The sequence below is a fragment of the Trachemys scripta genome, chromosome 3, assembly GCF_013100865.1.
Source record: "Trachemys scripta elegans isolate TJP31775 chromosome 3, CAS_Tse_1.0, whole genome shotgun sequence".
Classification (NCBI taxonomy): domain Eukaryota; kingdom Metazoa; phylum Chordata; order Testudines; family Emydidae; genus Trachemys; species Trachemys scripta.
In genome coordinates, this window is record NC_048300.1 from 108,217,394 (window position 1) to 108,241,599 (window position 24,206).

General features: G+C 39.7%; 1 protein-coding gene across 7 annotated transcripts in view; it reads left to right on the plus strand.

The window, feature by feature from the left end:
* ARHGAP18 (Rho GTPase activating protein 18) overlaps positions 1-22,613 on the plus strand; it is a 126,527-nt gene extending 103,914 nt beyond the window's left edge. For 6 of the 7 annotated variants that reach the window (XM_034765696.1, XM_034765694.1, XM_034765697.1 and 3 more), the window contains 7 exons: positions 1,090-1,249; positions 3,152-3,234; positions 4,920-5,126; positions 6,039-6,185; positions 14,202-14,326; positions 15,669-15,730; positions 20,542-22,613. In XM_034765696.1, coding sequence (XP_034621587.1) covers positions 1,090-1,249; positions 3,152-3,234; positions 4,920-5,126; positions 6,039-6,185; positions 14,202-14,326; positions 15,669-15,730; positions 20,542-20,633 — 876 coding nt within the window. In that variant the 3' untranslated portion in view covers positions 20,634-22,613. The remainder of the gene's footprint in view (positions 1-1,089; positions 1,250-3,151; positions 3,235-4,919; positions 5,127-6,038; positions 6,186-14,201; positions 14,327-15,668; positions 15,731-20,541) is intronic. The other variant, XM_034765701.1, reaches the window with a different exon arrangement.
* The last annotated feature ends 1,593 nt before the right edge of the window (positions 22,614-24,206 follow it).

Here is a 24,206-nt window from a genome sequence, read left to right on the forward strand (position 1 = left end):
GTTGGTGCTTCTTTTTAAATTCTGTCGCAATTTTCCTTTAGGGTGGACAATTTAAATTTCATCTGTTATGTAGCACACTTGCCCGTCAGCTAAAACACAATCTTTTTATATACAGGGATAGCCCTTCCCCCAGGGTGTGGCTGAAGCGCTTCCCTTTTCCTGGTGCTTGTTATCACCCACATTTGGAGTGGCTTCTCCCCTCTCCTGGCATGGGTCGGGTCCTGGATTCTTTTTCTTGGTGCCTAGGTGCCTCCGGGTCTCTTGAGCCATTCAGTAGTGCAAGAATTAATGGAGTGAAATCTGAAGTGGAAGGCACAAATCAGAAACAGCAGCTCTGTGACATGCTTCCACTCCTTCTGAACCCCCCTGAAGACTCTCCAGTATGGTTGTCAAAGGGTGGTGATGGCTAAAGCAGCCTTCCCCCTCAGAACCACACAGTTATATCTGCAAAAGACAATGCTGAAGCAGTCAGTGTTATTTGATGCTGCTTACCCTCCATGCTGTAGAACCCAATCCCCACCTCAAAACAAGGGCAGGTTTAAGGTCCAACACAAGTGAAGACTCCCATGGGAGCCATTCAGTAGGGACTTGAACATCTGTGCACATGCCTCATGGTTGGTTTGAGATTCTCCACAGATGTCAGGCCATCCACAAGTTTGGATATTTCCCTGTGCTGCAAGAGGAAGAGGGGGCCAACTTTGCCTCAGCGGAAGGTATCAGTAGGAGATTCTTTGAGTCTCAACTTGCATAATTATCTGGCTCTTTATCAGGCTCTTTCCTGCACAAAGTATCATATGACCCCGAGGAAGGACTGCAGGATTTGGCCCTATGGGTATGCCAGTGTCCTGGGAACAGCTATGCTGTCTTGTGTCTATTAGCATTTGGTTTTAACTGCACACTTCTAATACTTCTGGTCTAGAGTTTATCTTTTTGTAGCAAAGTAGCAATAGCAGGTGGTGCTTGAATGATAATTTCAGATGCCTTTTTTTCAAAGGGTGGAAGGTATTGCTATATGGGAAATGCACAAATCTTCCACCAGTGTGAATAAAACTCCACACTGGTGGTACTTTCTGTTCTGCTATCTTTCAGAGTCTTTGCCAAGAACTGGAAGCAAAGTTTTATGAAGGGACTTTCAACTGGGAAAGTGTAAAGCAACATGATGCAGCAAGTCTTTTAAAACTCTTCATCCGAGAACTGCCTCAGCCACTACTCACTGTGGAATATCTCAAAGCTTTCCAGGATGTGCAGAGTAAGCAGCGTCCCTTCTGGGTCTCAGATTTACAGAGGCGACACCACAAACAGCAGCGTATTAAACACAGAGAAGGGAGTTATCTCAACAAATAAACCTTGGCTGTGAAACCATTTTCACTAACAATACGTGAGCCTGAACAATACATTAAATAGCAACAGGATTAATTCTGTCCAGAAAATATTGGCTGTTGCTTTGCTGATGTTCAAATGAGACGTTTTTCACAGAACATTCATTTATTAGGACATGTGGGAAAGAAAACACGCAGATTTATATAATAGTATTTGGGAAACACTAGGTGAATTATAAGGCAAACATGATTTCTGAGTTGCCTTCACTCACTGCTAGCTTGAGCTAGAACTCGAGTTTTGCCCCAAAACTGACTCCCGTCCACACACACAATTCTCTAGCTTGAGTTAAGTGGTGCTTTATGCTAGAGCAAGCTGGCTTATCAAGGAGATGTGGGTTGATACTTAAGTACTGCTGATACCTGAACTAGGAATGCAGTGGGGATGTAGTAGCTCGAATAACAACTTGCCATCTGCTGAGCCAATAACTCGGTGTAGCACAAGTGTTGTTTTTCAGTGTGGTTGCTCATCACTGGAGCTAGGCTAGCTTTATTGGGGTAACTCAAGCTCTCTGTTTCAGTGAAACAAGCCCTAAAAAACTACAGTTAAGATAGTAGCAGTTTATAAATGATCATTCTCTTTAAATAAGCAACAGTGAGGAAGTTACAGTTCAGCAGGAAATCAACCAGAAGATAAAATATGCTGCTTCTGCTAATATTTGGAGGAAATTTGGTATCTATTTGCCAGAAAAAAAATCAGAGCTGTTGATTACCATCAGTTCCCCAATAATCAGCCAGTTACTGTGAGAATCTACTCTAACGTAGCCTATTGGCTAATAAAGCACCATTCTGGGCAAGAACACACACCAGTTGCTTTAAAAAGAGTGTGTGTGGAATACTGATTTTGCAATTCCTTAGAAGTCCAGCAGGTGTAGGGAGCCCCTCTTTTATTAACTCCTCCAGCCAATGCAGGAGGGTTCTGACAGGTTTCAAAGAAATCCATTTCCTGTTGTCCATGACCAGAAGAACTGGTCACCTTTGGAGGAAGGCATTAAGAGGATCCCAAAGGGGAGAGAGAGAGAGACACCCACACACACACACACAAAATCTCTTCACATGTCACAGGAAAGTGGCCAGGATTCTAGAGTACATGACACAAGTCATGAGGGGGTAGGGATAAAGGTTTAAGCCACCTTTGTGTACCCCTTATTTTGCAGCCAGTGAGCTATAGCTCAGTTCCTAGTTGCAACTTAGAGTTGCCCCAGGGATGCTTTAAGTTATGTGGGCTGCCAGTAGCCCTTTGGGGGCTGTTCCAACAATCAGGGATTGCTGGGAACTAAGAAGGCACTGTCCATGTCCTCATTCCATTAGCCATATTGGCAGCCAGGAGAGGGTCATATAGGAACTCCTTTGGTGGCTCTACCACATCCAAGGAATCCTCGCATGATTAGATTAGATCCACAACATTTAAGTCTGTTTTATGCCAAGGATGATGGTGCAAAATAGACCAGAGGATCATTTGTTTGGGTAACTATTTATTTTAAATGTGCCTGTCTGTTCTGCAGGTTCATGTGCAATAAAATAAGTACAATTGTTAGAGAATATGAACATCATCATGAAAGTTATCAACAACATCCTCAATACTGCTATTATCACTACTGTTATCACTGCTGGGTCACTGCTGCAACTGCTGTTGCTCATTAACATTACGTAGAAAATCTATGAACAGGAGAAACTTGACATTTTACAAAAATATTTAACTTAAAATCATGCCTTTTCTGGAGGAAAAAATATAAAACTTTTAAATAAATGAGATGTATATGCTTCCTTGGCAGATCTTCCAACTAAGAAGCATCAACTGCAAGCATTGAATCTTTTGGTACTACTCCTACCTGAAGCAAACAGAGACACTTTGAAGGTTAGATTGGCTATTCACTTTTTTAAAACAAAGTATGCATTAGAAAAGTGAGCTTATTTTTAATGTATCTATTATGAAAAGTTCAAGTACCTTTTAACATTTTAACTAGCCGGTTGTTACTTTTTTCATATTTGAGGTAACTTAAGACAGAGAGTAACATTTTCAAAAGTGTGTAAGTGACTCAGAAATCTAAGTCTCATTTTCACAAATGACTTGAGCACTTAGGAGTCTGAGGTTATGTCTCCACTGCAGTCCTAGACGTGATTGCAGCTTGGGTGAACATACCTGCGCTAGCTTTACTCAAGCTAGCAGGGCTAAGAATAGTAGATGCTGTGGAGCAGGCTTCAGCAATGCAAATAGGTATCGAGGGCCCTTGGTTGGCTTGTAGACTTCACACTGAAGTTCTGACTGCTGCATCTACACAACTATTTTTAGTCACGCTAACATAGGTATCTCTATCTGAGCTGTAATCACACCTCAGATTGCAGTGTAGACATACCTTCCGTCTCACTGAAATTCTGTGGGACTTAGACTCCTAAAGTGCCCAAGTCACTTTTGAAAATGAGTTTCGGGCTCCTAAATCAATTAGGTGTTACAATCTAAATACCTTTAAAAATCTGGGCCTTAAGCACTTCTGAAAATTTTACAAGAGATTCTAATAATAACGATCTTGTAATGAACCACCTCTCCTTCAAACCTTCTAATCCTAGTCCCAATTCAGTACCTTTTCTGCAGCAGCTATTGCTGGAAAAACAATTTTAGAATCGCACAGATAAAAAAGAAATAAACTCACTTGAATGTGATGGGTGCGGTTGTTTGACTATATCCCAATTTTTTATCTGTACTGTTTATGTTCCCTCTTTGTGAGTTAGGATTTCCCCTTGATATCGACTGCCCCCATTGTTCTAAACCTTCCAGATCACTTTGCTGTTTGGTTCTGTTCTCCTCTGCTAAGCTTTGGTTTTGGTCACTGTTGAAATTGCACCAGACAAAGAAAAATTTTAGAAGAGCTGTATATGGTGCAGAGTTGCTTGGATAGGTGCTTTTTTTTTTTAGTCTAGTCTGACAAAACCACCACTGGCAATGCACAGAGGCTGGACTAGAGATAGCTGAAAGTGTCATTGCTTAGAGACTGACAAGTGCTTTGTCACTGTGACAGAAGCAGTTCCACTGACTACCTGTGGCTCACAAAGCACTGCTCTACTCATGTGTAGTCTGCATGACTGGAGTAAATAAAGAAGGGTTCAGCACAGCTTAGGGTCCCAGAGCCCGGGCGCCAGCCTGAGCCCAAATGTCTACACTGCAGTTAAACAGCCCCTTAGCCCAAGCCCCATGAGCCTGAGTTAGCTGGCATGGGCCAGCGGCCAGTGTCTAATTGCAGTGTAGACATACCCTTAGATGCCTTAGAAAATTTTACCCCAAAGCTAATGAAGAATGAATTACTTCTTCACACTCTCAGCTCTAAGTCAGGGTTTCACCTCATCAGTAAAGTGGTGTAAGGAAATTCAGATTGCAGCCTTGTGTATAAACCCATCTGCACTTCCCATCATTGTTTGCTTTTTTATATAACCCTATTTTTTAACAAGGACATAAAAAGCCTTTTCAAAGAATACATAACATGATGCTTCACTCTATATGATTTTTTCATGTGCAGAACTTGCCTTCAAGTGCTACTTTCATTTCAGATACTGCTTGAATTCCTCCAAAGGGTAATTGATCATCGAGATAAAAATAAAATGACATTAAATAATGTTGCAATGGTGATGGCCCCAAACCTCTTCACGTTTCATGGGTTAGGCTCAAAGACTATTGAACAAAGCGAGTTTGTTATGGCTGCTGGAACAGCAAACGTCATGCGCTTTATGATTAAATACCAAAAACTTCTTTGGACAGTAAGTTTGTTCTTTAAAAAAATATGCATTTTCCCTAAGTCTTACAAAATCACAATCAAACCATCATTGCTTTCAAAGAGCAAGGAGGCATCTGAACCCCTACCAGTGATGTAGAGGTGAGATTGACACACTGGAGGGGGGGAGGAGGGGAAGGGAGGGAGAGGCAGCGAAGGGCACAGCTGGGCCCTAACTGATGGGTAATTTTCAGTGAAGTTACACCAATGGCAAAATCATTATAGATGAGAGCAAAATTAGACTTTCAGTCTGATATATCGACTATATATCTATGTAGAATACCTGACCTCAGAGATAAGTCCTCTGGGATACCTGTGTATAGTCTATAACAATGACCCATCTGATGTTGTGTAATTTGTTTCTTTCAACCTCAAGATCTTTGTCTCCTGTTTTGAAATGTATTTCAGTATAGGGCTAGTCATTGTCCTTTGAGAAAATTAGTTGTGTCTTGACAGTCCCTATGAAAGACCTACAAGCAGAATATAGGTCAGCCCTGTGAAATTTGGGGCTTTGTTTTCCACTAGCTACCTTAAACAGTCTCCAATCTCCTCCAACAGTCTCACACTTACAGAATTATTATGGGGCAAACTCTGTAATTCAGATTCCTTATTTAATATTTTTTGATTCAGGGAAGTAGAGAGACTATGTGAGGGCCCATTCTGCCACTCATACTCATGTTGAGACCTTACTCCTTAAATAGCTCCATTAATTTCAACACCAGCAGATCCCAAATGTGAGGTCAAGGCCTTAGATTGTTTCTGAGTGTTTGTTACTGGAAATAAATATTAGCTTTTGCAAGGCCCATCTGACAGCCTGTCACTTAGAAAGTTTTGGTATGTGTTTAGTATTTCAAGGAAGTTATATGTGTGTTAATAATTAAGATGTATATTCTTTCAGATTCCTAAATTTATTGTCAACCAAGTGAGAAAGCAAAACACTGCAAGTCAGAAGAAGGAGAAAAAGGACAAAGCTATGAAGAAACTGCTGAAAAAGATGGCTTATGACAAAGAAAAACATGAAAAGCAAGACAAGAGCCCCAATGATGTAAGAAAATAGGCTCTTGTCAAATCATAGTTATTGGGCCAAATTCTCCTTTTACTTAGAGTGAAGTGAATTGATTTACCTCGATGTAGCTGAGAGGTGACTTTCAATTCTTGGGTGTCCAACTAGACACACCTTAAAGGGACCTGATTTTCAGAAAGTGCTGGGCACCCATCCTGTGAAAATCAGGTGCCTTTAGGGCTTTTTCAGTTTGGATACTCAAAAAAACAAGCACACAAAATCACTGAATACTTCTGAAAATCTCGTCCTGAAGTATTGTCTTCTTTTATTGTGTTTATATATCCTAATAACATTTAAAACATGTTCATAAATTATCTTTTAGCAAATAGTACAAAGGCTTAATTGGAGACGGTTAAACTTCCCAAAGTATATATTATGATTGTTGCTGAATATGCACAGAATTGATTGCGTTTCCAGGTAGAACATACCTTTTCTGCTGCTCTTTGAATTTTCTGGGTACATTGTCATGATTCCAGCACAATGTTAATTGATGGTGAACCATAGAAGAGAGCAGTGGAAGGCCACCACAAAAGCATAAAGGTCTATGCACCACATTCTTCTTTATAATAATTCCATTATATAAAGCTACACTCAGCAACTATATGTAGTGCATATTATTCAGTTCTGGACACTAACAGGTCAGATGGTAGCCATGTTGGAATGTGATCACAACTGACTTACAGCCAATAACAACGGCAGTGAAAAACCTGTCAAGCACTGTAATACAATATCTGGGTGGGGAAAGGAAAGGGATTTTTAAAATCTAGTAGACTGAGAGGATTATTGTTTTTTTTTAAAACAGGGATGAGGACAAATTGTCAAGTTGTTAAGTAACGGAATATACAGTAGAACCTGTACAAGACACAACTCTTATAAAACCACTGTCATAGAATCATAGAAGATTAGGGTTGGAAGAGACCTCAGGAGGTCAACTAGTCCAAACCCCTGCTCAAAGCAGGACCAACACCAACTAATCATCCCAGCCAGGGCTTTGTGGAGCCGGGCCTTAAAAACCTCTAAGGATGGAGATTCTACCACCTCCCTAGATAACCCATTCCAGTGCTTCACCACCCTCCTAGTGAAATAGTGTTTCCTAATATCCAACCTAGACCTCCCCCACTGCAACTTGAGATCATTGCTCCTTGTTCTGTCATCTGCCATCTCTGAGAACAGCCGAGCTCCATCCTCTTTGTAACCCCTCTTCAGGTAGTTGAAGGCTGCTATCAAATCCCTCCTCGCTCTTCTGCAGACTAAACAAGCCCAGTTCCCTCAGCCTCTCCTCATAAGTCATGTGCTCCAGCCCCCTAATCATTTTTGTTGCCCTCCGCTGGACTCTCTCCAATTTGTCCACATCCCTTCTGTAGTAGGGGCCCCAAAACTGGACACAATACTCCAGATGTGGCCTCACCAGTGCCGAATAGAGGGGAATAATCACTTTCCTCGATCTGCTGGCAATGCTCCTACTAATGCAGCCCAATATGCCGTTAGCTTTCTTGGCAACAAGGGCACACTGCTGACTCATATCCAGCTTCTCATCCACTGTAATCCCCAGGTCCTTTTCTGCAGAACTGCTGCTTAGCTAGTCGATCCCCAGCCTGGTGCATGGGATTCTTTCGTCCTAAGTGCAGGACTCTGCACTTGTCCTTGTTGAACCTCATCAGATTTCTTTTGGCCCAATCCTCCAATTTGTCTAGGTCACTCTGGAGCCTATCCCTACCCTCCAGTGTATCTATCTCTCCGCCCAAGCTTACTGTCATCTGCAAACTTGCTGAGGGTGCAATCCATCCCATCATCCTGATCATTAATGAAGATGTTGAACAAAACCGGCCCCAGGACTGACCCCTGGGGTATGCCGCTTGATACCGGCTGCCAACTAGACATCGAGCTGTTGATGACTACCCATTGAGCACGACAATCTAGCCAGCTTTCTATCCATCTTATAGTCCATTCATCCAATCCATACTTTTTTAACTTGCTGGCAAGAATACTGTGGGAGACAGTATCAAAAGCTTTGCTAAAGTCAAGATATATCACGTCCACTGCTTTCCCCATATCCACAGAGCCAGTTATCTCATCATAGAAGGCAATCAGGTTGGTCAGGCATGACTTGCTCTTGGTGAAACCATGTTGACTGTTCCTGATCAGCTTCCTTTCCTCCAAGTGCTTCAAAATGGATTCCTTGAGGACCTGCTTCATGATTTTTCCAGGGACTGAGGTGAGGCTGACTAGTCTGTAGTTCCCCAGGTTCTTCTTCTTCCCTTTTTTAAAGATGGACACTATATTTGCCTTTTTCCAATTGTCCAGGACCACTCCGATCGCCGTGAATTTTCAAAGATAATGGCCAATGGCTCTGCAATCACATCAGCCAATTCCCTCAGCACCCTCGGATGCATTAGATCTGGACCCATGGACTTGTGCATGTCCAGCTTTTCTAAATAGTCCTTAACCTGTTCTTTGACCACCGAGGGCTGCTCACCTTCTCCCCATCCTGTATTGCCCAGGACAGCAGTGTGGGAGCTGACCTTGTCTGTGAAGACAGGCAAAAAAAGCATTGAGTACTTCAGCTTTTTCCACATCATCTGTCACTAGGTTGCCTCCCCCATTCATTACGGACCCACACTTTCCCTGACCTTTTTCTTATTGCTAACATACCTGTAGAAACCCTTTTTGTTACCCTTCACATCCCTTGCTAGCTGCAACTCCATTTGTGTTTTGGCCTACCTGATTACACCCCTCCGTGCTAGAGCAATATTTTTATACTCCTCCCTAGTCATCTGTCCAAGTTTCCATTGTCTTAAGATTCCGTCCTATTGTATTCCCAGATACAGAGTATAATTTGGCTTCATATTCATTACAGCACCATCTTCATTAAGCAACCAATTTTTTTCAGTCCCAGAAGTGATTGCTAAGGATAGATTTCAATGTAACAGCCACTCGGCATAAACATATTCTGATTTTAAATTGCATGTGGTTTTTGGAGAATGTGTTTCCTGTTGGTCTGAAACATTGGATCTGCTAATTGGATTGTCACTCTTAATGTGGGGTGTTTACCCCAAACACACAGGTTGCATCGTTATTTCCAATTAGTTAAATATAACTTACTTTTAGTTTATTTATCAGTAAAATCTACTTTATTAAATTTAATGCATCTGAAAGAGACCCTGTGAAGGTAATAGATATTTTAAACACACAACCAAGTAACACCAAATATGTGTTTCCCTTGTATCATAATGAATAAAAATTGGGCTTGGATGACTATAACAGATCTTCTTTAGCAGAGGTCATATTCCAGATTTCAGTGAGATAGAGACATCTTGTGGAAGGCTGTAAAACTGCACTGGCCTGAATTGTCTGATTTCTTATTTCATTTTTGGCTTTGGGCAAGCTTTGATACATAAGGACTACAGTTTTCTAATGTAAGCAAGTTTATCCAGGCCATTAGGCCAAAAATTAGACCTGTCAGCTGTTTGATTTATGCCACATGTGTATGTTGCAACATCCCTCTGATCTTCCTGTCTGTTTTGTTCTTTTGTCCTGGGTAACAGGATTTCTGAAATGTATTAGTTTTTTCGCAGCACACTGCAGCATAGGATTCATGTTTATATCAGTTCCCTATTTTCTCACAGGAATAGAACTGGAGAGAGGCTGAAAAGAATGTACACATAAAAATCCATGTACTTGTACAAAAACACAACCCTGGGGTTTGTTGCAAGGTGATGTAACAGAGAAGTATATACTTTTATAAGAAAACAACCCCTAATTTGTATAATTTAGAGATTTTTTTAGGAAAAGTTGAAGTATGCATGTGACATTTAAAGGTAGGTTAAATAACTTGCCAGTTAAACTTAGATGTCCACTTCTTCACAGAATTAAAAAACTGATGGTGTATTTGCAAGGCAGCCATAATTTAGGAAGTAGAAATATATCAGTAACTAGTTATATTGGGATATTAAAGTCCTCTCCACACAGTCACCCCAAGAATACCTATCTGAAGAATCAGAGGGGTAGCCGTGTTAGTGTGGATCTGTAAAAAGCAACAGAGAGTCCTGTGGCACCTTTAAGACTAACAGATGTATTGGAGCATAAGCTTTCGTGGGTGAATACCCACTTCATCAGACACATGTGTTAGTCTTCAAGGTGCCACAGGACTCTCTGTTGTTTTTTATCTGAAGAATGGTCATTGTGCAACATTCTTTGCAAAAGTACTACCTCTAGAGATGGTTGCTCTGGTATCAGTGTTGTACCACTAACAATTCAGCATTTCAAAGTCCTGTATAGAGTGGCTCAGAAGTGGCATTTGGGGGCATGGTATTTGACTGCATTTCTGCCATTAGGCAAGAGCTTAGTCCTTGATCCTGCAAACAAATGGATCAGTGCAGACCCTTGCATACAATGAACTCCATTCAGGTAAAAGAATCTGCAACAATTGCATCTGTACTGCAAGAGGGGGGCTAGAGTTTTCAACATTTCTTACCTATATTCAGAGGGCTGATGCAGGATTTGAAACATCTCTGACCAGGACACAATTTCAAAACAGACTGATTCCCCAGACAGTACTCAACTTTCCTTCCAAATACACATGCAAATAGTGAGTTTTCCATCTATCTTTTAAAACGGAGATAGCCAAACATTAACATGTAATTCCTTTACACTTATCATTTAAAATGGAAATGGCATATAGATTCTTTGAAAACAGTTCAGTGCAATTAGGATGTTGGCACCTAAAAGAATGCTGCCATCATCTGCTGCAATACAGAAACTGCAGCAGAATATAGTGAAGTAGTTCAATCAATCAGTATTTTTAGATCTTTTTTTATTTTTAACTGATGATGGTGGTGCTGAGCATTTACAGTCAAAAACATCTGTCTCTCTCCCCCCGCCCTCCACAAGCCATTTAAGAATTAGGACTGAGGTTTCATGTAACGGATCATAACCCAGCTGTAAATATGCCTGTATTATTTCAAGTACCGGCTTTAAGTCTGAAAAGGCTCTATAGGGTTACTGAAAAATCTAATTTCAGTTTATTTCATAAATCCTTGTTACCTGTACAAGGCATTCCATAATATTTGATGCAGGGAAGCACAGTATTCATATTTGGATATCTTATATTATTCAGACTTGTGATTGTAATGTATAGTTCCTGATTACACAAAATGCCTTCTTACAGTGATGAGATAGTAATTGATACGTCTGGACTTGTTCTTTAGAATACTGAAATAAGTGAGATAACTGTAGAATACTGAGATTTCAGGATTCTCAGGAGCACATCTTTAATTGTCCATCTGTTTCCTTGTTTGCAGCATTAGACTTCTAAATAAATGGGGCTAATGTCTACACAATTTACATACCATGCAGTCCCACAGAAGTCAGTGTGTGGGTTATAAGTTAACGCCAGAATTTTAAAATTACCTTAATATGTGCAGGATAGTTTCTAAATGGCACTAGGGTCTCTTTTTCACCCTATAGCCTGTGTGTGGTCCATTATCTTCACCTTTCTGCAGAGCACATTCCCTATCCACCATTTAAGTTCCACTCTCAGAGTAGGGGCTAAGTAGGACTTAAGTGTTAGACAGACTTTGCTTTAATGACTACTTCTTAGAAGCTCCTGAGGGTTATTTGCTTTCCAAAACATCCATATTTACGGCTGTGTGGGCCAGATCCATGGCTCTGGTTAAGTCTCCTTACCGTTACGGTGCAAGGACCAAGCTGGACTTGAAATCAGCTTTAGTCAGGCAACTGGGGGTTTCCTCGAGGTAGGAAAATCCTTGGATGGCACAGCCAGTTATATGTCACCCACTATCCCATCTCTCTTGGCATAGGGGACATTACAGGGCAGAGGGGGGTCATGTCACAGGCAGGACAGAGCAGTCCTTGGCTGCATAATGGTCCAAGGTAACTTAGCTGTATGCAGTGTTGTTGTAGCTGTGTCAGCCCTAGGATATTAGAGACAAGGTGAGTGAGGTAATATCTTTTATTGTACCAACTTCTGTCTTTCTCACCAACAGAAGTTGGTCCAATAAAAGATATTGCATCTCCCACCTTGTCACTCAAGGTAACTTGTAGTAGCCAGTTTATCCCATGAAGAGCCTCAGAGATGGAAAAAGCAGAAAGATACCTTAAAGCCACTTTTGCCTCCCCTCTTCTCTATTAGCTGCATTGAACGTAGGCTAGGTGCAGCTGAGGATCGCTCTCTCTACAGGTAGGGTATCCTCAATGTAGGTGTGGTTGAACATGAACTCCCCCAAGAAATTTAGGGAGTTGAAGATGACGAGAGGTTCATTTTTCTTAGCTATGAAACAAATTTTCCATTTGACCTATGACCTTGATGTCACAATATTGTGGAAATTCTTAACACACTTGTTCCCACTCACACAATGAAGCCAAGCAGTTTTCACACACATCCATCATATGCCCAATGAGCAAAAAAATTAATCACTATAATCCAACTGAATACTAAAATGAAGGCTGATTTAAATTTACTGTGCAAAACACAATGAAAGGCTATTCAGAATAATAGCCTTTCCACCCTCAGAAGATTGCTCCCTTGTTGACAGTGAATATGTTCATAACAGTTTTGAAGACAGGCAAGAGCTATTTAAGCACGAGCTAGTTAACTTTGTGTATACAGTTTGACAGATGCTTATGGTCATGATCACTATCACTGCTAGTAGTCTCTTGCAAACTCTTGATCCACCAGTTGTAAATTCTTTAGACATGACTAGGTGTTAAATCGAGCAGTTCAATTCTGAGAGTTGTAAAATACATGGAAAGACCGTGAAAGTAATGGGTACAGCCTAAGCTGTGATTGTTCTGAGTCTACTGGTTTAAGATCAGACTTATTTTATCACTACAGAGCTCAGCAACGTGGTGCAATTAACAGACTGATGACATTTGTACTCAGTAACTTATGAGTCTGATTCTGATCTTATTTATACTGGTTCTACACCACTCTAACTCTACTGATTTCAATGGAGTTGCTCCAGGTTCACGTCGGTGTATGTGAATTTTTCAAGGCTTAATTCTATAACCTCTGTACCTCTGATATTATTCACTGATAATGAAATAACAAACATTCAGCTTTACAATCATAGTGTTTAGAGAGGAAAAAAAAGAGAATTACCTCTCAGAACTCCTCATACTTCTTTGCAGTAACCTTGACTCATACTTCTTTTCATATCAAAACAAGGACATTTGGAGCCAGGCAAATGGTAGTTAATGTGTACAGAAAAATTATCTAAGTTTTCTAAGAATAGAAATTAGGACTGACTATATAAATAAATTATGCCTTCTTGTAATGCCAAATGTCAGTATTGTATACTGAATAGAAAAAACAATCATTTCTCTGCACTGATATAAGTTTGATATTCATCACCACGGGATTTATAGATTGAAATAAAATATATCCATTATGTAGTCAAAAGTGCATGCTGACTAGCTGAACAAAGTCTTGAGAACAAGAAAAGGAGGATAAAAGCTACACAAATGATTTGTGAGTGTCTATATATGAAAGGGAAAAGATTTTGTTAAAAAATCAATTGAACAAATTAGACCGAACTGTGAATACATTTGTAAGATCTTTTGTGAAATTCAGGTTAAAGGAAACTGGAAATTTTTGCCTGGCGCTAGCGCATACAACATCTCCTTTTTGAATCTGGTTCATGTATTACTATATTAAACACACAAACTTCATAACATGCTGAAATTGTCTCTTAATATAGCAATAATCGTTACTGTTATCATTCATAACATCTATGGAAAATAATTAAACATTACTGTTCTTTTGTTATAAAGTTCTCTATTGCCATTAAAAAGAAATTTGAGGGTCTGATGTAATTTAGTAAATTACAATGTAGTTAACATTTTTCTGCAATGATGTAGACAGTAGTTAAGCATACTTACAGAGCATTGTACTAAATTACTTATTCCATGCAGTATTTGGAGAAACTCATCAAAGCCAGCTGCTAGCAGCTTTGTTCCAATTTCATTATTGCTTTGCAGGCTGATGTTCCTCAGGGAGTGATACGGGTGCAAGCGCCTCATCTTTCGAAAGTTTCCATGGCAATACAGCTGACGGAAGAACTAAAAGCCAGTGATATAGTAGCCAGGTTTCTCAGCCAGAAGAGGTACAAATCCCTTTTTGTTTTACTAAGCTTTCAGAATAAGTGGCTTTTAGTATTTCATATTACGAAAAAAGTTTTAAAATAGTTTGACAAAAGAGCAGATATGGTTAACAATTAAAGTGAGTTCAGTGACCACTTGAGCTGAATTTAGCCTGTTCAAATAAACGTTTGATGAACTAATGATTTGGATTGTTCCAAGAAGCACTTCTAACGCTCCTTGCAGCCTAAATCCTTACATATTGAGGCCTTCAGGAATATGCCAAAGTGCAGTATGTTGGTAGAGAATTAATTGCTGTTTTGTCAGCTGGGTTAGGAATGGCATCCATGGAACAAGTAAGTTTTTATATCTTCCTGTGGAGAATATAGCAGGGAACTCTAAGAAAAGAAGTCTAAGAGAAAAAGAAATGAGGAAAAGAGAAGATAAACCTTTCAGGAAAAAAAACATTAATTCATATCTAAATAGATGTACATCTATGAGAGAGAGATACACACATGTAAATCAGTCTCTATATTTGGGCCTAATCCAAATTCCACTGACGTCATTGGAAACATAGGTGGACTTTAACATCATTAACTTAGGTGGACTTTGGATCCTACCGTGTTTGTGTGTGTGAGAGTGTGAGGGAGGTCATGCAAAATAACTTTTCAGTTTCTACATCATTTATATAGTTATTAATGGTGATGTAGTAGCACTCCATTCTTCTCAAGATTAAGAATTTATTCTTATCCAAATTATTTTTTTTAAAGGGGCTTATGATTTTGGCAAAAAATTCCTTTCAGCTGCAAGTTGGCACATCTCATCGCAATCAGATGAGGATTTTATTGGTTTCACCACCAGTTTTGGAAAGAATTATGGTTTGCCCCCCTTTTAGTTGCAGAAAAATAAAAAGGAAAATAAGAGCATGATTATGCCTTCCCCTACACATTTGTGCTGCTATATCAGAGATATGAAATGTATGATGGGAGAACTCATTTTTTGCAGCAATAGTAAAAAAAAAAAAAAAAAAAAAAAAATTCCGAGCAGAGCCAAAGATCACAAAGTCAGGCTGCCACCAACTATCAATAAAAAGATTAATCTTTTCTAAAAGTCTCAATTCCTTCAAGTCTGATTTCTTTTTCTTCTTTATAATTTACTATGCAGGATTACTCTTGTTTGCATTATCATACTGGTGTGATAGTCTTTTTCCTTTTTGTATGTGCAGAGATGGGTAAAATAGAAATGGGGAGATAATTTCGATGCATTGTCAGTTTCCTTAACTACCATCGCATTTCCCAGGCACATTTAAGTGGTTTGATTGCACGCTATTTGGTGGGATAGCTAATCATTTTGTTTTGTTCCTAACAGTGGAGTTGTCCAAGCTCTCAAGAAAGAAGAGGTATTTTTATATGAAATTGGAGGAAATATTGGTAAGGATGATTTCTCAACAGATTCACTTGCTGAAATGAGATTGCTTGGGCCTAACTTTGCCCTCATTTACATCCACATGACCCCTATTGACTTCGCTGTGGGTGCATGTAGGTGTGAATGAGGCAAAAGTTTGGCTCATAAAGTTTAGAATTAATTATGGGCTTGATTCATTCATTCCATGGGTTCACCAGTAGCTTCCCGGACCCCAGTAAGCTGCATGTTCATGCAGAGCCACCTGGCACAGCTTAAAAGGTGGGCAGTGCTGGAAGGAAAGGGAGTAGGGGCCAGAATATTCACATCCAGAGGGTTTGCTGATCCAACACTGGCACCCTCTGCTGGCTTTGGTTCTATGGAACCCTGTTTAGGCTCCCACATGCAAAAATGTCTGGGGAAAGAGCTTTTGTGCCTCAAGGTTGCATGGTCAAGGGTGCACATCGTATCACAGTCCTCCTTCGCAGATGAATCAAGCCCAAAGTGGATCGTAAGAGGTAGGTCAAAAGCATGTAATAATCTGTATCATGGATATCTGCTAAGTCGGCATTCCTATTAGTATTTATTTGTGATTATTTGCATTTCTAAAGTGTCCATCATTCATTATATGAATGTTTTTACCCACAAGTTTATATACAAGGCATGCTCCAACCAGAAACTCTCTGTTCGTTCTTCCTTTTTCATAACTTCCTACTTGAAGGGCCCGACTCTCACTTCCCCCCCCCCACATGCCACATATACACCTCTACCCCAGTATAACGCGACCCAATATAACACGAATTCGGATATAACGTGGTAATAGGGTGACCAGACAGCAAATGTGAAAAATCGGGATGGGGGTGGGGGGTAATAGGAGCCTATATAAAAAAAAGACCCCAAAATTGGGACTGTCTCTATAAAATCGGGACATCTGGTCACCCTACGTGGTAAAGCAGTGCTCCGGGGGGACGGGGCTGCGCACTCCGGTGGATCAAAGCAAGTTTGATATAACGCGGTTTCACCTATAACACAGTAAGATTTTTTTGGCTCCCAAGGACAGCGTTATATCGGGGTAGAGGTGTATTAGCATTACAGACACGAAGAAGTGAAGTCTGTAACTCACCCTAACGATGACCTCTGTCCGAGCCACAGCAGAAGCAGATTCCATCATTTTATGCCATCTAAAAAGAACATTCTGTCCCAGCCCCTACAAGTTGTACCCTGGGCAGAAGAGTCCCTACTGTTGGCAGCTTCCATGCCAGTGTGAGGTGAGAGTTGTGGTCACTGAAGTAATGTGCTCCTCATCATTCAGGGCTTTGTAGATGAGGGCCAGAACCTGGAATTGGACCCAGAGCAGCACAGGCAACCAGGGCAAAGTTGGTCTGTCCTGTTCAGCAGTTAGGCTGCTAAATATCATACAAACTGTAATAACTGGGCAGCCTTCCTGGTATTTACCAGGTGTACCTTATAAGGGTAGTCCAGTCTGAAGGTGATGAAAGCATGGTTCTCTTCTGGCAGGACAGCTTACTACCAATTCCTGCCCAGTCATAGAGAAGAAAAGGTGGTTTTGAACATTGTTGCTATCTGGGTCCAAAAGCTTTGAGAAGAGTCCAAAAGCTTTGAGTGTGGAGAAGAGATGAGATCATGGTCACAGACTTTCGCATTTCTCTGAAGTGCTGTCTCCTGCCAACTGGCATCACTTCTGTTTTGCCTGGGATGAGCCTGAACCAGCTGCTTTTTAATCCATGTCCCTAGTTTATTCCGATAAGGCATCAGGGAGACCTTAGTGAGAAGGAAGCACAGAGCTGGTGTCATCAGCATGTAGGTGGCACCGTAGCCCATAGCATTTTATAATCTCCCCATAAAGAGAGAGACGTTGTCATAGCTTCTCCTGATGAGTTATTTTTAAAAAGGAGAAATATTTAAGCGCACTGAACAATAAAACTGTCTTTATCTTCATGCTTACTGTTTGAGCTTCCCTTACAACCTCCACTCCTGTGTTCCACATCAAACACAGGGGAAGTCACTGTCAATGGGAAATTTATTAGAGCATAAGCTTTCGTGGACTACAGCCCACTTCTGTAGTCCACGAAAGCTTATGCTCTAATAAATTTGTTAGTCTCTAAGGTGCCACAAGTACTCCTGTTCTTCTTTTTGCGGATACAGACTAACACGGCTGCTACTCTGAAACCTGTCAATGGGAAAGATTCCCTGGCCTTCCTGTGATGCAAGTTTCCCAGCTCTGAATAACAGGCTATTATAACAAGAGAGTGGCTTAGTATAATTAATGCCAGAACACCATTTTGAATGCAGTGCTAGAATTTTTCTTTAATGAACGAAAAAGTGTGTCTTTCTAAAGTCTACACTGAGAATCACTCCCTAACCACAAATTTTTAACAGGCTGAGCAAATTAAAAAATCATTCATGAACTAGACAACATGAATTAGATTTACTTTGTTTTTTCTAATAACTATGGCCTGTTAAGTTTACCAAAATTTATATCTTTAAGCAAAAACTTAATACTTTTGTACTCTCTGCAGATGCTAACCTATTTTTTCTTTTCCGTGTCACTGCTTTAAAAATAGTTTAAACATTTATATCAAAACCAAAAATCATTACAATATCAGCTTTTATTATAGGCACATATTACAATATGTTATAGAGATGCTTCAGTTTTTCTAATACAGCATTTTAAGTGCAACTAGTCACAAAGGTTTTTATTCTGTGCCTAATGCCTGATTAAAAAAAATAGTATTCATTTATATCAAATGACTGCACAGGTTCTCCATGTCTGTCTGCACAGATTCTCTGTATCTGTCAAGTAAGACTGTCTTCTCAGTTCCTTAAGGCTGTTTTTAGGAGAGGAGCATTTGTTTACTTTACAGCAATATTAATATTATAGAAAAAGAGCTTGTAATTGACTTCAGTGGAAATGAGACCTATATGGAACTACATGTCAGGTATATTGTGATAGTATATAATATATATATATAAATAACACTGGGTTGCTTTGCACGTATGTGTGTAATGATAGTATATAATCTGAGTACACATATTTTGTAATACTGGGAAGAGCTGTGGGAGTAGGGCTGTGTGTGTATGAGAGAGAAATTTTTACTGCTCATTTATATCTGGTTGCTTATTTTGTAATGAAGAAAGCGGTTTATTGAGTAGTCTCTCTACTTGAAATGTAGTTACTCCATGTGCCTGTTAAAGTGAAGATGTGGCAAGCTGGAGATTTTCTGCAAGCTTGTTATGGCATATAGTGGAATGCTGGAAGCCTCCTGAGTAATCCTCCCCTTTACTAATAAACCTTTGTGATAATTGCATTTTATCACTCCCTGTGTTTTCTACTTCTAATTACTGTAGCAGTTACTAGGGGGTTGGTGAAGAGAAGCTTCCTGACTTTAAGCTATTGGGCAGGCAGACAGGCTGACTCTCTTTTCATTTATTGTGTCCTGGCTCTTCTTCTCTTGGCTGTCATTTTCTTCATGACATAGCAAACTCATGCAGAGATTGCACAAAAGAGGAAAGAACCAACAGCTCACTATAAAATGCAGCAACATGACCAATATATTTAATTATTGATTGTTGCTGCTGAGTCTTTCCTCCTTCATGTATATTCTATGCAGGGCTGGTAGCATCAGCAGGTTGCCTGACACTACCCATTAGAAGACCCTGTTTTCAGTTGCTTATAACTTTGCAAAAATTTAAAAGTTCGGGCTGAAAAGTTCCATGCTGTGTGTCTGCCTCAGGCTGATTTTTTTGGGAGGGGGTGGGGGGGAGGAGGCAGAGAGAGGGAGGAGAAATTTCATCCTAAATGGATAGGCTATTTCTGATAACAAGGTTAGAGAAAACTGCCCACGTTAACCTTTTCTGTGAGAAGCTCTTGTGCCTTCATGTTTGAAGCGGGGATTTGAAGTTTGGCAAGAGGGCAGCCTTTGTGTTAGGTACGCAGTCATGAAATTAACGACTGTATCTAATGCGTGTGCACAGGGGGGCTGAATTAAAGTTGCTCATGCAACCTTAATTCTGGCATTTCCTAACTTTTGAATGCTTGACTTTGCAACCTTAATAATAATATTTCAGCATAGTTTGCATATGTAATACGTGTATATATATCAGGTAATTCCTTGAAGAACTTGGGAACATAGAAGACTGCAACCCAAACAAAGCGATATATTCATGGTTCTACCTTTACTAATATTGACTTGCTGCCTTTCTAATCATTGCAATACTCTTAGTTCATTTATGCTTAAATTATTATTTTGGTAACAGCTACTAGACACTAGACTAGGATAAAATATCAGCAGAAGTTAAACTGCTTTTCTTTCCATGATTTGACCTATCACAACACAGCTGTGCACATTGGATACAAAGGAGCTGTTAACAACAAGATCAAGTAAGAGCTGGGAGTGGTAAGGTGCACAGCTTTCTTGGTCAGAGGCCCCACCTCTTGAACTCCCCTCCAAAGGAATTGAAAATGACCATAAATATAACAACCTTCAGATAGAACAACCTTCAAACCTTTACATCCTCAGCTAGTGTAAATCAGCATAGATCCACTTAAGTCAATGGAATACCTCAGTTTACATTATCTGAAGGAGCTAACCTAATTATGGACAAGATAATTAAAGAATCCCACTAAGTACAGCCCCCTCGAGTCAGGAGAGAAAAATAAGAGAGTAATTCTTGATATCACTTTTCGTCCGCTTTGTTAGATATCATGGTGATGGGCTCAGTATAAAAACCTAAATAGATTGGAATAGTTCTATGAATGTTGAAAGTAAATTCCCTTTTTTAGGTGTACTAAATCTAATCACACATCTTTTTTTATCAGGAGAACGCTGCCTTGATGATGATACCTACATGAAGGACCTGTACCAACTCAACCCAAATGCTGAGTGGGTTATAAAGTGCAAGCATAGTTAAACTCATAACAAATTACAAAAGAAAATTTGTGGACTGGACTTCGTAATACTGTGTATTCTAAAAGGACAGGATGTTGTTTTATCATTCAAATGCATTGTACTATTAAAGGAATATTGTCAAGCTTATTAAAACACTTACAAGTGGTTTCCACTAACTTGGCAACATTTACCACAGTCACCATGCAGCAATATCTGAGATTCTAGCTTTCCCCGCCACATATATTTAGACTCAGGAGTGATTTCATGGTATCTGAAGTTAAATGTTGACTTTTCAGTGACAACCATCGTACCTTGATAATGGTCCCATCTGGCAGGTCTTATGTTCATATCTATAATCTTTTTGCACTAGAGAGATCTGTATTGTCTTTCTTTATATGTGTATTTTTTATAGCGCCTAGCACGGTGGGGAACCCAATCCTGACTGGGGCTTCTGAGTGCTACAGTAATGTAAATATTAAATAAAAAGTATGATTACAGAGACATAAAGTTTCCTGTCACTGTGAGATTCAAAGGAGACAAACTGTAATGTAATATATCCTGTCTCTGTCTTAATAAGTGTGCCCCAATTTTTTTCTCCTGGGGTACATTTTGATGAAAATTGGCTGATAGCAACTTTTTTTTGTGAAAACTTCTATTTCTGCCCAGCATTCCTGCTAGACAAACTAAGTTGCACACCCTTTTATATTATGGGTCTGGTGATTTGATTGTATTCTTGATGGTAAAGAATTTTTAAATGGGATCACATGTCAAGGTCCATTTGAAAGCCTACAACCCTTAGTAGTGTTCTTTCTAATATTGGAATGTTCGTATCCAATGTAGAGGCACTGAGTTGTTTTATGGTGCCATACAGGGACATTGTGAACCCTACTTTGGATTTTCTTAGACCATCTGACAGATTTCAAAACATTTTGTGAACTGCCAAAAACTGCCAATTACTTATGAATTGCAGAACACAAACATTCAGGATAAATAAAACAACTGTGGTGAGTAACTGTGGTCTGAAATTCACATTTAGCAAACTATCAAAACCCCCACACAGCATGACTTCATTGCAGAGTTAACCGAGGCTCTTACTTGGTGTTGCCGCTAAACTGGCTCCTGACCACACACAAAAACCTCTTACCTAACTAAAGTGGTGCTTTATACCTGGGCTAGCTGGCCCATCCTGGGGTATAGGCTAAAGCCCAAGTTCTGCTTTCGCTTGGGCTGGTAACCTGCCCACTTTGCAATGAGGATGAAGGCTAAACCACTAGAGAGCTGATAGTCTATCAGTGCTTTCCCACAATTCCCCCCATGTCCCCAGAAGGACAAACTAGTCCCAAAAGTCACTGGGTGAAGAAACATGGGATATGCCCTTAGTGCCACACACACACATGAGTGCAGCACCAATGGAGTCCCAGTAACTCGAGCGTGGCTACTCTCCTGAGCTAGATCAATGCCGGTGCCACTTGGTTGATCTAACTCTGCAGCAAAAACATACCCTTTGAACCAAATTTTCCCCTTGGACACACTTACATTGATCTCATTGAATCAAAGGGAGTCTTGCATACATGTCCAAGGGAAGAATCAGGCCTTTTGGACCGGATTCAAACCCAATGACATCAAAGGGAATCTTTTCAACGAGCTTTGGATCAGGCTCTCACACTGTATTATTCACAAGTGAACTTAAAATTACACTGTTAGAACTGTCTGTCGCATCAGCAACATAGATCTGCAATAGAATATAACTGTAAAGGTTATATAATGTGTTCTTTATAGAAAGAGTTTTGTGCACATCTGCTTGTTAGTTATTCCATTTAGGTAAGACACACAACAAATCAACAATTTGTGTTTTTGGTATTTTTCTGTTTTTGTTTTTAATCAAAACAGCAGAGAATATTGCAATGAGGCAGGAAGAATTGTTCCCAGGGATTCTATAACAGAAGTAGTCTTGTGGATAGAACAAAGACTATACTGTAAATACAAGGAAGGAAGGAAGGAAGAAACAAAAAAAAATGCTTGAGCAAATATTTATGAGTCTAGAATGTAATGAATCTAAGGCAATTTAGATGTGTAATACAACAAACTGTGTGTGTTCATAATACTTTATCTGTAGTTCTTTAAAAACAGATTACATGTTACTGGAACTCTAGATGTTATTTTAATCAGGAACAAAGTGCTGATGAGAAGAACAGCTGTAAAATTTCACCCTGGTGGCTAGATAATTTAAATAACTTTGTTGCTGGTTTAGTGCCATTACCTTTTTTTTTTATTTAAAAAGAATTTTTATAATTCAATGTTTTTTTCTTAATTCTCTTATTTTAATTATTATGCCTACGAAATGTACACAAAAGCAATGCTGACTAGTTGTTGAACGAACTTTTTGTTTTGACTGCCTCACTTCATAATCCGTACGGGTAGTCTATAGCTTTATATATAAAAGAGATGTTTCAGATGAAAACTGGTTTACTTGGTATTTTTTCTTCTTATGAACACACTTAATGTTTTATTATATTCCGTATTTCCTTATGTGTTACTTTTATGTGCCCTGTAATAGTCCACACAGCCTTGGAGGTTTGAATGCCCAATTGGACAACAACCAGGGACCTCAGTTTAAACAGAAGATTATTTATTTATCAGGGTGCTCCATCTTAGTACTACATTGCAGTCTCAGTGTGGGTTTTGACCCACCAAACTACAATATATACTTACAGTGTGTATATATATAATGAAGCAGGCACCTTCAGCATTTCCTCTAAATACTATTCAAAACTTAACGGTAAAATACAGCCAGTGCATAAGTGAAGACCAAAGAGCATGGGAGTGCGCTCATAAAATCCCTTTGTAATGAAAAGACAGTATCGGCGAGATTGGTCAGCCAAAGTAATTTGGCAGTTGCCCTTCACTTGTCTGAATCTGGCGATGTACTGCAGTGCATCATCCAGATGATAGGTTACTTCATCTAACCCTGGCATAAAATAGGTGATATGAATGAGACTGAAAATCATGCAACCGTCTTCCAGAAAGCACCACAGTGGGGGAGCGAGAGAACTGATCTACTTTTAGAAGATTTACCACACCAGAAGATATGAAGTTCATACTTGGCAATTGTAGCATTTATTTGCTGTAAACTCAACGGGTTGGAAAGAGGGAGAGGATGTTTGTTTTATGTTAGAGAGGGGTCCAAACTGAAACTCCAAATCCAAACAGCTCCACATTGTGTGGAGTTTTGAAATATGGTTCTGAATTTTGCAGGTTGAGCTCTTTTCTGCTTTAAATCCATTGACGATGGAGAAATCTCATTTAGCCTCTTCAACCAAAGCTCATTCTGGTGCTTCCTAATCTAACCACACTCCAACAGTTTTTGAACAACGGTAAGAGATCTGGATATACTTTCTTTAACATTCACACCATTAGTGCAGAGCTAGTTGAATTGGTGTCAGGAGTAGGTTATAGACTAAAGCCTGGTGGAATTCATCAGGGCCTCATACTTCAAGGGTCCTCTTTGTATTCCAGCAGCCTGTTCAAACACTTCTGAATTGTTTTATCGAGCTACTTACCCCCTTCCCACAGATACACCACAACCTTTATGTTA